A 16,187-nucleotide genomic window follows, 5' to 3' on the forward strand; every position below is an offset into this window, starting at 1 on the left:
GCGTTCACTCGTTCGACTGCTTCCACTCGTTCGACTGCGTCCACTCGTTCGACTGCGTCTACTCGTTCGACTGCGAACGCTCGTTCGTCTGTATCTTCTACCAGTATCAGGTGCAAAATTTATTGTTTCTTCCGTTTGCTTTCCCTGAGTAATTGGACGCTTCTTTACAGGCGTAAATTTCTCGCGGTGCGCGTCTCACTCGTTCGACTGCGAACGCTCGTTCGACTGTGTCCACTCGTTCGACTGCGAGCGCTCGTTCGACTGTGTCCACTCGTTCGACTGCGAACGCTCGTTCGTCTGTTTCTTATACCAGTATCAGGTGCACAATTTATTGTTTTTTCCGTTTGCTTTCCATGAGTAAGTGGACGCTTTTTTACAGGCGTAAATTTCTCGCGGTGCGCGTCTCACTCGTTCAATCAGCGCCCTAGCTTCGTTATCTGCGCTGCCGTGACAGCGTCATCGACCACAGATCAACATGGCTTGCGTTGACATGGCCGCACTAAACCTTGCAGGAAAACACCGTTTAGTCGCGTACAAGTTTCGAGACCAACACAAGGGCTTGGTCTCCAGACAATCACACACGTCGCTCTCGTATTAGAATATTTTTTTTTTGTATCATTCCGAATAAAATATTTGGTTCATGCGTGAACTTTGACAAACATGAATATGTAATATTGTTTAAATAACTTCGACAAATAAGTTTTTCTTTCGGGCCAATTCAAAATAACTTTTAATGTGAGTGAATCCTGGAAATTTCCTTCTTGGTTCTCGTACCAGTCCGATCCACTTAAGGTAAAATTATTGTAAGAAGTCTCCATTTTTATTTCTTTTTTGAAGAGAAAATTTGCATGAATCTACAATAGAGTGAGAAATTGTCTCTCATTTCATTTATATCTTAGACCTCTATCATTCCTTCATCAGAAATTTTTTTATCCAACGCATTTTCTAGTACGAGGTGAACTTTCAGCTTTGAACTAAATTTTAATTTTATATCTTGTCTGCCATGGCTACATTTATTTATATTCAGGCATAACTGCATGACTCGTTCGGGATTGCAAACCTTAGATTTAGAAACAATTCCAATCCGAATTGTTTCTCCTGCCCTTGTGATTGTGCTGCTGAATTTTGATGGCACAAGTCAGTGCCTTCCCAATAGCTTCCATTAATATTCCAGATATTCAGCGCATCGAATTCTGAACGGCTTCGATGAGCGACTGCGGGGGAGGCGATAGTGGTGGCGGAGGCGATTGTGGTGGCGGTGGCGGTGATTGTGATGGCGGTGGCGGCGATTGCGGCGACGTTCACTTCAGTGGCAGCGATGGAGGTGGTACCACTGGTGGTTGGACTCATTCCAGTGGCAACGACGGTGGTGGCGGTGGTGGCGATTGCTGTTGCGCCATCTTTTGTAGCGGCGGTGGCGGTGGCGATGGCGATTGTGACGGCGTTATTTTCAGTAGTGGCGGTGGCGCTTTTGCAAACAATCCTTCCAGAGTGCCACCACCTTTGTCTACAAGGCATGAGTGGAAAGGAAGGCGCCCTTCCGATCGCAACCAGTTTGAAAGGGACCAAAAGAAAAATGTAAGTAAATGGTGATATTTGTACTTCTTGCGTTTTTTTCCCCAAGTACTGATTGGAATTCAAGCATAAATGAGCATGCGATGTTTGCGTGTTGGAAACTCGGAATTATTTGTCAGACTTGATTATTTTTTTAACGTTTCTTTGAATATACATTGTCATTAGTGCTTACGTTCACGAATTATGATCTTTATTTAAAGCTTCTACAAGCGAGCTGCTGTCTTATAGTCCCTACATTCGATCTTTATTCAAACTCAGAAATTAAATCTAAGAGAAATTTTAGAGATTTAAGATTTAATTAAAATTATTTAATTAAATCTTGAACTTATGTCTTCGTTGGAGCATATGCTTCCGTTCCATGGCTTCTGCGGAATTCTTTTTTTTCGTGAGTTGCTAATGTAGGAGTCACTAATATGTGTGACGAAATGAGGGAATCAGGATGAAACACGTATATCCTATTTATACGAGCAATCAGCAATCGCCCTATTTACGTGTAATCAGACGAATCCCTTTACTAATTCCTAGGGATACACTAATTTATTTAGTGAGTAGCATAACAGATTTGAATTATTGCTAACACACAAAATAAATTGCCGACTATACCATCGGCATAAGGTGCTTGTTGAAGTCAGCCTGGAAGTAAATTTAATGAAAGATAATTTCTTGTAAATGTTTCCATCTCCATTTGAGAGTTTTCACTTGAAAAAAGTTGTGATAAATAATCCAGTAGCTCGTTGTTATTATTTAATACCTACGGTGTGAATAACGTATTGATTTCAATCTTATTTATTTATTCCTGTTGCAGATGGTTGAGGGAGTGGACAGCAAATGGACATGCGTGCGGGATTTATGTTTCGCTTTCTTCGTCACGTTGTCATTCGTAGGTATTGCGTTAATTATTATATATTCACGCCCACGCTGGTGAACGAAACTGCTATATCGCTTTGCGAATGCTCTAAAGAGAGATCACTAATGCACAGCTTAGCCCAGATGACGGAAAAGAAAAATTAGTGACGACTAAATGACTAATGACTATAATGACTATAATGATCATCATGAATGTATGACTAATGACTGATGACTAATGACTTCTCACTCTTACATTGAAAGCTGAGAATGTGTACGCAAGGTAGCATGATCGTACTTGAAGAGCAAATAACGAGCTTGCAAATTGGTTTTAATCCAAAGAAATCAATTCGAGTTTGATTCTCATACACATTAGCAAATTTCTCAGTGCAAATAATGCAAGGAAAAATAAAAGATGAAGCAGTCGCAATGCTAGTTAGGCTCACATATGGCCGCGGTAAAGTTCGAATTAACTTGAGGCAGCGTTACACGAATTTCAAAATTCACGGTCAATCGGCCTAAATTGTTCATGCAGATTGTACATGAAAATAAAATTGCGAGGCGCACTTGATCCCCCCCAAAAAATGTTTTTTTAAAAAAGTGACATTAGGTAACGCTTTTAAAGCTACAATACCTGGAATTTGTTTTTCTAAAAAATATATTTCTCAAAAGAAACATTACACTAGCTAGCACTTTTAACGGTACAATAAATACGTAGAATTAGATTTTTTTGCTCTGCGATCTCTACGGACAAATATCTCCGATGTTTGTGCTGCGACTCCGACAAATACGACCTGCTTACCTCCTGCGACCTTCAATAATCGAGAGGTCATTAGTATTATGTTTAATAACCGTTAGATAATTCAATTGTAATTTTCGTAATCCTGAAACTCATACAAATTTATTCAACTTTTGGTTTCTTCAATAAATGCAGTGCCGTTGCGTTCTCCGAAATATTCCTTCTGTTATAAAACGAGGTTAACGAATTAAGAACATCAATTGATTAATTATGAGCTGTCTAGGTTAGAAACGATACGTAGCACTTCAGTGAGAACAAATGAGAAATTTTTGAAAGCCAAACGTGCGAGTATAAATAAGAAACTTAAATATGGGACTTCGTGATGTTGAAACCTATATATGTAGTCAATTGCCAATCAGAGCTACCATAGCTGCGCGGCCGATGAGATTGAGCCTATCATGAGGCCTAGAGGGCGTTAAATAAATCTCACTAGTAGAATCCGTCAATTCAACAAGTGCATTTATATGCACAAGGTGCATGCACTTTGGGTACTGTCCATAAGGTAATAAATTTATAGTAACAGACGGCGACTTTAACAGCGGTAGGTACATTTCTTAAACATTATTTATTTATTGTACAAAAGATATAATTTCTCGATGGTTAAAATTTTACAGGCTTTTCTATAGGCTTTTCGTGAACAAATAATCATAGATAACTTGGTTATGATGCTATCCATGATATTTTTGTAAGTTCTACTTGTTAAAATTGTGCCCCCTTTGTAGGCTTAGAATGTGATTTGGTAAACAACATGCAGTCATTCACTGCACACGAGTTCGGTAAATACCGTACAGTACGGTATAACATATACGCGTATATACGAGTATTCCGGTCCCCCAACATTTCCGCTATTTTCAAGGGAAACTATAGGAGATTTTATTCCCAGCACTAAACGATTTTGCGCTCATTAGAAAAAAGGCGTCTACGTATAAAAACAGAACATGCGATGTACACGTATAAAAACAGAACAGACAGAATTTGACTTAAATTTGATTTTTCAGTCACTGAAGGTAGACTATTTTCATTGCATTATAGATATTTCATGCCTCCGTTTACGTCTATACTTATTTCAGTAAATTATGAAACATCATTAGATAAGACGTAAAAAATCAGCAATATTGATGTCGATGCACTAAACCTCACGCAACTCATATTTAAGTTTTATTATCAAAACTTTCGTACGCAAGTCTTAGCTAAAAGCCTAAGTTTTTTCCCGCGCAAATGCTTTTATAATACCACCGCTAGTATTACGTTGTCACAGCAACGCCACTCGTAAGTCGATTTTGCGTACTTACGAAGTTTTGATAATACGGCCCCAGATCGGCAGTTACTAGCTACCACTAGGAAGGTCAGAACTGCAACTTAACCGATCGGCTAGCAGGACACAACTACTGTCTCATATAAAAGGAATCGCCCTCGTCACCTCTCTCTGAGACCAATCTTCCCTGAAGGGGTCGGAAGTCTAAGTTACTTAACCGGCTTCGCTAAAAACCCCATACATGTAGTATATCACCTAGCTTAAACAAAATTGAAATTGGTAAAAAAGCCTAAAAAGACCGTGAACGATTCTCATTCGTTCACAAAAGTACCTTGTAAAGTATGGAATAGCCAGTGCAGGACTGGAATCGGGTTGAAATTATGCATTTTAATAATTGTTCATGGATGCATGTCTAACATAGGTTTGATGACATTCTAACACAACGCCATTCATTTAGCAGAGCAAATTTCTTCAATCATTAATATATCGGTTGTATTAAAACATGAATAGAACTAGAATAGAAACTAGAACTACCACGAATAAAGCGAATATTTCTCCTGACGCATTTGAGTGAAGAAATCTGATCAAAGTAGAAACGCAGTTAACTCGCATTTCAGCGATCAAGATTCGTAATTTTTGCAGTCATCTCTGCGAAATATATACAATATTTAATTGTGATGTGATTACCTATTATCAACATTGAAACATATTTGTCTGTAAATTTTGGCTGCCGGATAAATGAATTAGTTACGATCGAGATTCAACGATGAAGTGCAGTAGTAAATCAACTACAAGACTGCTGGTTAGGAAACTTTTACATTTCAACCTAAAATCAACTCAATGGCAGATGCCTGATAGGGCAGAAACTTGTCCGACATTGAATCTGAGTAATTTCTGACAATTGTGTACATTTTTAATCGGTTTAGTTGCAAGGCATGTTAGCTTCAAATTTTGCTCACCTCTCTTAAATTAAAATATAGGCAGGCTGGCACTATACTGGCTTCTCAGACTTCCATTGGAATGTCAAAAAAATCTAAATATAACAGCACAAAATCGCAATTTTCTTAGTGTATTTTTGCCCGATGGAGAGAAATTGTGCAGCCTAATAGGTTTCAGTTTCATTGCTGACTCGACACATAAGCTTACAGGTCAACGAGTGTTTCGTTATTATTAATATCTACTACACAAATAGAGCCTGTAATACTGATTAATTGCGTAATTTCAGTAATTCCTAAACAAGTAGCAAATCAATTAAGCTACTCATCCAGTTTATCAATAGTGGAAATTAGTAGGGTAACATGGGGCAGCGAGCCCACTGCGGGTCACGGGCCCATAGCGGGTTTCTCGCTAAGTATGGCAGATATTGATTGATTCATTGCTAACACGGATAAAGAGTCAAATTCGCGTTGTAGACGTCGAGTGCACACTAAAATTGGTTTTAAAGAACTTAAAACAACTAGTTTCGTAACATTTCCTATGGGAAACATAGTTGGATGTTTTAAAATGCTTACTTTTTCTACTATTAAAGATGTAATTGACCTAAAAGGTCTTTTTTCATTGCGCAACAAAGATTTGGGTGACTTTTACTTAGAAAAATACATGGGTTCTACTGTTCAAATAGTTACACGCTTTCTTACCACAGCACGAGCAGATAGCGTAGCATTGATACGCCCATATCCATGCCAAAATGGGTCAGCATATAGTACATCTATTTGCGTACAAAGTCTCACTCATTCATCTGAATGTAAAAATTTTTCCATCCGCCAGTTGGGCCGCTTTTATTGTAGGAAGTCCAAATTAAAGTGTTTTTTATTTCATTTTGCTGACGATTGAATAAATTTCATTCGAAAACTGCTTAAGGATTCGGCAACCATCTACTACGAGAACCAAATGACCAGCGGTTATAAAGCAGATGAACGGATACTTCAATCTATCGTTCACTACAACATCGTGAACGTAACTAATAATAAAACTAAACTACTGATTTAATATAAAAACAAGAAAACACAGAATATTGTAATGAACAAAAACCCCTTCAAAAAACGGGAGTTTTCTAAGCGACCAATGTATCTATAAATTTTCTTGCAATAGAGAAGGTTGTAGACTTCTCCCCAATATAGACTACATCGGGCTCACAACTACGACATTAAGCCGACGACTCACATGCCACCTTCAGTCTGGTGGACCAAGAAACCACCTGGTGGAGGCCCACAACGAGACCATCACTCGTACGGTGCTGGAAAAATGCACCAGCGTCGTCATGAGATGCCTCGATGCCAACCGATTCGCGATAGCTGAGGCCCTCATCATCAAGGATAGGACACCAGCCATCAACCTTCAAACTGCTGGATTTGTCAGAACCTTGAGACTGTTTTTGGAGTGATTTTTGGTGTTTTAAATTCACGATTATCTTCATATTTTTGTGATTTTGTAATTATTTCTAACAATTGATTTGTGAGTAGTATCCTATTTACATGATTTTAAACTTATGTCGATCCAAATTCCATCACTCAATGCGCCTTGTAACTTGATAATGAATGAATGAATGATTGATACATTCGAAACGTAGTTAAATAAATAAAAATGTCCATCGATACGCTGATTGTCGATTTACCAGTTCAAACGAAAAATATTGTTCGATCTATTGAAAAAAAATAATAATAAGAAAATTGCCAATAAAACTAATTCTCTGGTCTGTCGTCCCAGCAGTATTCTTACTGGTTTATAATATAATTGTAAAAAAAAACATTTATCTATAGCTATATTGTTTATACCTATAATATATTAATATTCTAAAGTTTAATACGTTCACTCAACAAAACAACGTTTTATTCAATCTTACACCAACGAAAAATAACGTTTATAATATACAATAAATAATATAATTTTATATAAAATTTAATTGTAAAATATAATTGATTAACAACGTAGTTCAGGACAAGGGAAGCATGAAAATTTAACAGTCTATCAGCCTTTGCAAGCACTTTAATTGCGCGTCCGAATTGTTGTTCAAACTCTTGTGATTGTGTTGCTGAATTTTGATGGTGATGTTCAGCGCCTTGCTTATTGTTTGCATTAATGTTCCAGATATTAATCAGCGCATCGAAATCTCAACGGCTTTGATGTATATGAATCCGGATTTAAGACGACAACTAATGACATTTATTCACGGATAAAATAAATAATTTTATATTTTTGATGTGCTACGTAGATTAAGTTAAATGGTTATTACTCTATTAAAACCTATTAAATTGAAGGTGAATCGGTCTAAATTGAAAATGAAGTACCGTCAGCAGGAGTAAAATGGGCCCTTTATGGATAACATGGGCCCAATGTTAAAAAAGTTTTGTTGTGCGATAGTGTGATTATGTGATGAGTTCTCGACCTAGTTCATGCATCTCTGGATAGTTAGTACTACTGCCCAGTTAGAAATCGCCGCAGTCTGGAAGCCAGCCGCGTGTGAACTTGCCTGCACCAACGCTCGCCCCAGCGCAACGCCAGGGTGGTCAACAGCGCAGGAATGTCCACAGCAGCGCAATATTGTGGCAGCGCTTCTCGGCCTGGAAAGGGCCTGCTGCCGCAGTCAGTCTGTCCTATCGCGAGCGACCAGGCCGGCAGGCACTGCCAGCTTCCGCGCTATCGCGAAGGTGGTTGCCGCGATTGGCGGGACCGCTGCGTAAAATCCCCGCCGGCCAGTGATGGCCGAACGTGAATTCCGTTCCAAAGAAAATCCCCACGCTCTCCACTTAGTCTACTATATATAGCTCCCTTACTTTGTAGAGATGCATATAATAATTGTGGAGGGCATGGGGAATTATATAACAACATACACAGACAATAATATAAAGCGACTTAATATTAATACAGCCATTCTGGGATATCAAGTAGGAACATGTATAACAAATTTTGACGGAAATAAAAGTATTTACATGTTCGGGCCGTTTATTAGAACCTTAAGTGCATATAAAATTTCAAGCTGCGTAACATTTTTTTGGTAAAGCGTAAAGCCTTATACACACGGAGTTTCAGCAGTTGACAGCTCGACATAAATTAAGACAACTATACCAAAACTATTATAACTATATAAGAACAATACATGATGTGGTACGATAATGTAACACCTCCATTATTTTGAAAGTACATGTTCAAGCTTATTCGGGGTTTTTACAACGGCACCAGCTAGAGGATAACAGCATCCCATATAGATTGTGAATGATAAGCGTCATAAAACTTGAGAATCTTAACTCGGGAGGCAGTAGTGATAACGGAAGACGTTAAAAAATAGTTTGGAATTTCTAATAATAGTACTTCACAACTCAATGCATGAAATTATTCATATCAGAACGGAAATTGATAGTAGTTTGAAAAGTTAATTTCAAAAGGTAATAGTATACGACACTCAAAGTTGTATGACGTGTAGGTGAACCGACACTCAAAGCTGTATGACGAGTAGGTGAACCAACACTCATAGTTGTATGACGTGTGGGTGAACCGACACTCAAAGTTGTATGACGTGTAGGTGAACCGACACTCATAGTTGTATGACGTGTAGGTGAACCAACACTCAAAGCTGAATGACGTGTAGGTGAACCAACACTCAAAGCTGTGTGACGTGTATGTGAACCAACACTCAGCGTTGTATGACGTGTGGGTGAACCGACACTCAAAGCTGTATGACGTGTATATGAACCAACACTCAGCGTTGTATGACGTGTGGGTGAACCGACACTCAAAGCTGTATGACGTGTAGGTCTGTCTCTTATACACATCTAGATGTGTATAAGAGACAGGNCCTTCGCTATATCTTTGAGTTTCCCTCTCTCAATCTTTCTGTTTCCCTCGCTCGTTCTTTCTGGTTCCCTCGCTCGACCTTTCTGTTTCCCTCTCTCAATTCTTCTGTTTCCTTCGCTCAATCTTTGAGTTTCCCTCGTTCGATCTTTCTGTTTCCCTCTCTCAATCTTTCTGTTTCCTTCGCTCAATCTTTCTGTTTCCCTCGTTCGATCTTTCTGTTTCCCTCTCTCAATCTTTCTGTTTTCCTTCGCTCAATCTTTGAGTTTCCTTCGCTCAATCCTTCAGTTTCTATCGCTCTGTCTTTAAGTTTCTCTCACTCAATCTCTAAATTTCCCTCATTAAATCTTCTAATTTCCATCGCACAAAATTTGAATTTATCACGCTCACTCTTTGAGTTTCCTTCTCTCAATCATTGAGTTTCCCTTGCTCAATCTTCAAGTTTCTCTTGCTGAATCTTCGAGTTTCCCTCTCTCAATTTTTTATCTTCCCTCGCTCAATCTTCGAGCTTCCCTCTCTCAATTTTTGAATTTCCCTCGCTCAGTCTGAGTGTCCCTTGCTTAATCTATGAGTTTCCCTCGCTCAATTTTTGAGTTTCCCTCGCTCAATCTATGAGTTTTCCTCGCTCAATTTTTGAGTTTCCATTGCTCAATCTATGAGTTTCCATCGTTCAATTTTTGAATTTCCCTCATTCAATTTTTGAGCTTTTCATGCTCAATCTTTGACTTCCACTCTCTCAATCTTTGCCCCCCCTCTTGTACTGCTTTCACGCTTGTCCCATTTAAGAAAAGCATATTTTTTACCCGGCTAATTGCAGCTTTTAGAGTATTTTTTTTTTCACAGTTTTTGTAATAACATTGATCCAGCTGGAGAAATGTGTCGTAAAGAAATGTACGTTTAATGTGTTTTTTTATAAAATTTAATTCCGATCATGAATTTTATTTTTATTTTTAGTTTATGAATCATATTCTTAGTTTTTTACTGTTGCTAAGACACAGTTGAGTGACATCTCGTATATTACAGACGAATCCTGTCCAATACTGTTTCCGTCTGGAGGTGTCAAGCGCCGCTCTGCAGGCTGCAGCCGCTGTACTGCCTCTTGCTGTTCCTGGTCATGCAGGCTCTGCAGGTCATTTACCTAACTATCAATAACTTGCAGGTCACTTACCTAACTTTCAGTAACTTGCAGGTCATTTACTTATTTACTTAACTATCAATAACTTGCAGGTCATTTACCTAACTATCAATAACTTGCAGGTCATTTACCTAACTATCAATAACTTGCAGGTCATTTACCTAACTATCAATAACTTGCAGGTCATTTACCTAATTATCAATAACTTGCAGGCCATTTACCTAACTATCAATAACTTGCAGGTCATTTACTTAACTATCAATAACTTGCAGGTCATTTACCTAACTATCAATAGCTTGCAGATCATTTACCTAACTTTCAATAACTTGCAGGTCATTTACCTAACTTTCAATAACTTGCAGGTCATTTGCCTAACTATCAAAAACTTGCAGGTCATTTACTTAACTTTCAATAACTTGCAGGTCATTTACCTAACTTTCAATAACTTGCAGGTCATTTGCCTAACTTTCAATAACTTGCAAGTCATTTACCTAACTTTCAATAACTTGCAGGTCATTTACATAACTTTCAATAACTTGCAGGTCATTTACCTAACTTTCAATAACTTGCAGGTCATTTACCTAACTTTCAATAACTTACCAAAAGTGCGTCGTGCCTTTAGACCATTGCAGGAAATATATGCTGAGGAGTACACTTCTGTCATTTAAATTTTTCTGAATGCATGAGACTGTGGAAAAATAGTTAGTGCTCTCAATTAAGTATGTGTGAAATTATTTATGCATTATCCATTTATGTCCAAAAAAAATTTGCTTTGGCCTATCTAAATATTAATTTGTCCTTATCGGGACACAAGTTTTATAAAGAATAAGAATTTACTATGGAAGTTTGTCTAAGCCTTACATTGAATTTCTAAGCCCCCTTGACGAATAAATAACCGAGAGGCGGTTATCAGAAATATCCGAAATTAATTTTCAAAATAATTTTTTTAAATTAGTCTAGGAGCATCCAAGGCGTATTCAGTCATGCTACCAAGCTTAATTAACATATGGATTCTAACAAAACTTGGCAGTCATCTTATCTGAAAACTTGAACTCAGTCCCCTGCGACAAAATTTATACACTTCACAGATTTTGAATAGATGTTCTTGCCTGAACTGATATTGGATTGTTTAGATTTACTGTCATGCTGTCTATAATATCACTCCATTTACCACAAATGATAAGGCAAGCAACGCATGAAAGTGTTTTGCAAATATTGGAAAGCTGCACGTACAATACATTGTTTTCTCAGCACATGTCACAAAACTGACATGACTTTCAGACAATGTTTTGACGGCGGTCGTGTCAGACGTTTAATTATTGCGATGTTGTTGCTGGTGTTGGCAAGCACTCTGCTCTACTTCAGCTCAGCTCCTACGGATTTCTTAAAATCCTGCTGCACTCCGTCAGTCGAGACAATCAGTGAACAGCCTCATACAAAGGTGCGGTTCCATGTACGATTCTTCCCTTCTTAAGCTTGATAAGTATCATTTTTTCAGCCTTGACTAAAATCCCCCTCTATGACTTTGGTTGTCTGGTGTTAGCGTCGTTCTATAGAAAAAGGGGCGCCTGTCGGAGACCACAACTGCCGTGCAGCGAATGGACTATCATGATCCTTTCCCTCAAGAACGTAGCCTACAACACTTCTTGACTGTAACATTATCAGCCGCAAGCCACCAGACAGATCACATCCATTAAATTAGATCAATCAGCCCACGGGAAAGTAGCCTGACGTAGAATGGCCCAGTATCGTCGGCTAATACGCGAAAAAAAATTACACTACCCGGTCGGAGCGCGCCGGAGCCATCCGTATCTGTCCCGCGTGTCGAATCAGCCTACGGTCGAACGGCCACGCGTCGTACGACGATAACGATAAATTTTGGAACAAAACTATGCTATCCGAAACCTACCCACAGATGCTGTGAGCTAAAAGTAACGTAATTTAGCGAAGCTGCGGAAGTCGCTCGCCGACAGACGATAGATTTTGGAACTGAACTATGCTTTCTGAAACCTAACCCCGGATGAGGAACAGAACTATGCTTTCTGAAACCTAACCCCGGATGTTGTGAGCTAAAATTGACCAGCTGGTGGTGCACGGCAGGATGCATGCAGTTCCACTGGCGAGCTGGGCTGGTTGGTCGCAGTCCGTTTTCCGCTAGTTACAGTTCGAGCTAAGTCAGGGTAAGAAGTGATGATTCGATGCAACGTTCAGAATATGGCGTTCAGAATATGGTGGCGCAAAGCTCCAAATATTGAAGCAAGATGATGTCAAGGGCTGGTTACTGACGGCAGGATTAATACGCGGCTGATAGGTGGTCATCCTGAAATTGGCTAGGCGTTACTTTCAGGGCTGATTGGTGCACAAATTGGGTGGTGCACGGCTGCGTTTTCTAGAAAAGCGTCATTAGAGGGTGAGGGCGCTGCTGCAGGCCAGCTTTGCTTTAAATTCACACCAGGTTCATATTCATATCCGTGGCTAAGCAAGCTAGAAGGCATAACCGCCTATGAAGTCAATTCATTTGCTTCATAGCTCATAGTCAATTCATTTGCTTCAATTGCTCAAAGCCATATCGCCTTATGTCCTCATCCACTGCTTAAGCATGCTAAAGCTAATGGGACGCGTCTCGGAGACCACCACTGCCGTGCTTCGAATGAACTATCCACTATCATGATCCCTTCCCTCAAGAACGTAGCCTACAACACTTCTTGACTGGAACATTATCAGCCGCAAGCCACCAGACAGTTCACATCCATTGAATTATATCAATCAGCCCACAGGAAAGTAGCCTGACGTAGAATGGCCCAGCATCTTCTGCCAATACGCGAAAAAATTTACACCACCTGGGCAGAGCGCGCCGGAGCCTTGCAGTTAATATGATGTCCGCCTCCGACCCGTCCATATCTCTCTCATGTGTCGAATCAACCTACGGTCGAACGGCCACGCGTCATGGGACTTCACCCCAGATGCTGTGAGCTAAAAGTTACGTAATATAACGAAGCATCGGAAGTCATTCGTGATGATTCGATGCGACGTTCAGTGTTGGACAACCATTACTCTCTGGGCTATTCGCTTCAAAATATGGTGGCAAAGCTCCTAATATTTAAAGCAAAATGATGTCATGGGCTGGTTACTGACGGATGGCTTAACCCGCGGCTGATTGGTGGTCATCTTGAAATATGTTAAGCGTTCCTTTCAAGGCTGATTGGTGCACAAATTTGGTGGTGCCCGGCTTCGTTCCCAAGTTAATCATGGTCATACGGCATCTTGCCAAATCTACTCCGGCCCAACCTCTTCTGGCCTAACATATTCGCCCTGCGTTCCCTTGTTTCACAACTTTCTTCCAGGCAATGACTGGCTCTTCCTACAGTTTTATCCAGCCTCTCTAACTTTATGAAATTAAGGGCTTTCTGACACGATCATTTTATGTTAAGGAACAAAACTCGGATCGCGGCAGTGATAAGAATGCTCTCTCGCCATCAAGCGATACTCTCGGTGACCAGACAGCAAGACTCAAGAACGTCAATAACAACAGCAACCACACCATATACACTCAAATCACTAGCATAAATGGCATGGACAATCAACGCAGCATCAACAGTAGTGAAAGCCCTAAATCTGAAGGAGACTTAGATAAAATAAGCAATAACAAGTTGAGCAACATGACAGGCGAGAAGGCAAACTTGAGCTCAGTGAGCGGTGAGCCGTTGCACTGCCCAACTATGCCTCCAAACCTTGGTGAGTGTTAGGACTGTCGAAAACTCTTGACAATTTTAATGTTCTAGTCGGTTATTCTATTAATCCATCCATCAAACCGCTATTTCGCTTTTTACTGACAAATATATGTATAGCCTTCTAGTCAAACCAAGAGGGTGAAGCTTCCAGAATATTCAACAAACGGATAGACAGAAAGGAGTTGGAAATGTTAAATAATTGTTCGTTGTTGATTTTCAGGTTTACTATTATACCGAAGCCAGTTTCTTAGATACTAAAATTTTATAAATACTATAAATACCATTTCCAAAACCATATCGAATACTAATAGCTACCTATTGCAAGTTGCAAGAGAAGAGTGCAACAATTCGGGACAATTAACAACGTACAGAGAACAGCAAGTCGCCTCCGGCTTGCCAATTTTTATGACCCATGCAGAGCAGAGGCGAGAGCAGAGCATTCGCCACAATAACAAAGAAATTCACTCTAGAAGAAACTAAACCTCCAAACTAAAATAATTACATACATTTGAATTACATGGAGCAGTTAGTGAAGGCATTCTTGATGAAACCTGACCAAATGAAGTGCGGTCTGATCTGAACGGCCGGATGATTTCGAAATACTTAAAACGAATAAATTTAGGAATTAGAGTGTTGATGACGTTACAAGACTTGGAATATTGATTAAGAGCTTCGATAATGAGGTAAACCATTAAATAAATTCGAAGTAGGCATTTTGATATTCTAGGGACAAGAATTGAGGTGTAAATGTTAAATGACAAGAGATTTAAACACAAAATGACTTTGTTGAAGTCAGGATTGCAGCTTTCACTGAATGGCACGCTCAGACAAATGAACGAGACTTAATCCGAAAAGCAATGCATTTTTTGCCCTGTCTGGGACACTCACTCTTAATTTGCCCCCCAATAAATGGTCGTATCAGGGCTACGTGGGTAAAGTGTCTCACTATTTGGACAACATGACTTATTCATTTTTCTGAATTCAGAAGGACCAGTCGCTGTGAACACTTCTTCAGCCGATCTTGCGGCCGAGCAGCGGCGGCACCCCGAGCTGCTGCCTGGGGGCCGTTGGCGGCCAGCACAGTGCCGGGCACGGCAGAAGGTGGCCGTCATCGTACCATACAGGTTGAAGATTAGCCTTCATACTAAGATTATCATATGAATAAACATAATAATATAAATGGTTGATTGCGGTTTCAGAAATGTTTTTCGACAGTAAAAATTGGTCACTAACTAACGTTACTGGTGTTAGTCTATTTACTTGATCGCGAAATTTAATAAATGGCTTGTCCCATTTACTAAAATCGAATCGTAAGGTAATCGGGAATTTTCGCTCGTTTTCTATTTTTATTAATTCGTTTATTTAATTATTGTTTTATTATTTTTTTTTAAGCTGTGCACTTTCTTCTCATTTGCGAGCAGTAACTTTTCCCTTATCTTCTTAACCTTATTAAGAAATGTCACAGCTCGTGTTTTGACTTTCGGGTCCCTGTTCGGGCGCCACTGTCACAGCTCGTGTTTTGACTTTAAGCTATGCTATCAGATTATTGGTTCAGGGTTCTTAGAAGAGGCCTAGTCTTGACAGCCAAGGGGACTGAAAGACAGAGTTGACTTTAAGTGAACTATATTATATTACGGAACGCGTGACAAAGCGGGGTGACTATATTAGCTAGACTCCTGCGTCTCGAAATAATTTTCTCGAAATGAACCGGGACAGACGAAACGAGACGAGAAAATTCCGGGAAAAAAATAACGGGACAGAGGGTAAAATTTGTCCCGGAATAAACGTATGAACCGAGACAAGACTTCTGTCCCGGACTTTAAAACTTGTGTCCCGGTAAATTATGAACCGGGACGAGACAGACAGATTTGAAACGAGACATAACGAGCCGAGACGAGATTTGTCTTAATTATTTGAGACAAAACAAGTTTTTCGATTACGATACGAATCATTTTGAAAACATGAGTTGAAGAATGACAAGTTAGCCCTTTATTGCTAATAGGGACATAGACAGTTACAAGGTAAATTGAGTTAATTGCAGATTTAACATAACATAAC

At 39.5% G+C, this 16,187-nt stretch overlaps 1 protein-coding gene across 1 annotated transcript in view; it reads left to right on the plus strand.

The window, feature by feature from the left end:
• The first annotated feature begins 11,704 nt into the window (after window positions 1-11,704).
• LOC108670160 (beta-1,4-N-acetylgalactosaminyltransferase bre-4) overlaps window positions 11,705-16,187 on the plus strand; it is a 9,164-nt gene continuing 4,681 nt past the window's right edge. Inside the window, exons 1-3 of the mRNA XM_018157614.2 lie at window positions 11,705-11,839; window positions 13,830-14,133; window positions 15,115-15,253. Coding sequence (XP_018013103.2) covers window positions 11,723-11,839; window positions 13,830-14,133; window positions 15,115-15,253 — 560 coding nt within the window. The 5' untranslated portion in view covers window positions 11,705-11,722. The remainder of the gene's footprint in view (window positions 11,840-13,829; window positions 14,134-15,114; window positions 15,254-16,187) is intronic.

This window comes from Hyalella azteca, unplaced genomic scaffold, assembly GCF_000764305.2.
Source record: "Hyalella azteca isolate HAZT.00-mixed unplaced genomic scaffold, Hazt_2.0.2 contig7145, whole genome shotgun sequence".
NCBI lineage: Eukaryota > Metazoa > Arthropoda > Malacostraca > Amphipoda > Hyalellidae > Hyalella > Hyalella azteca.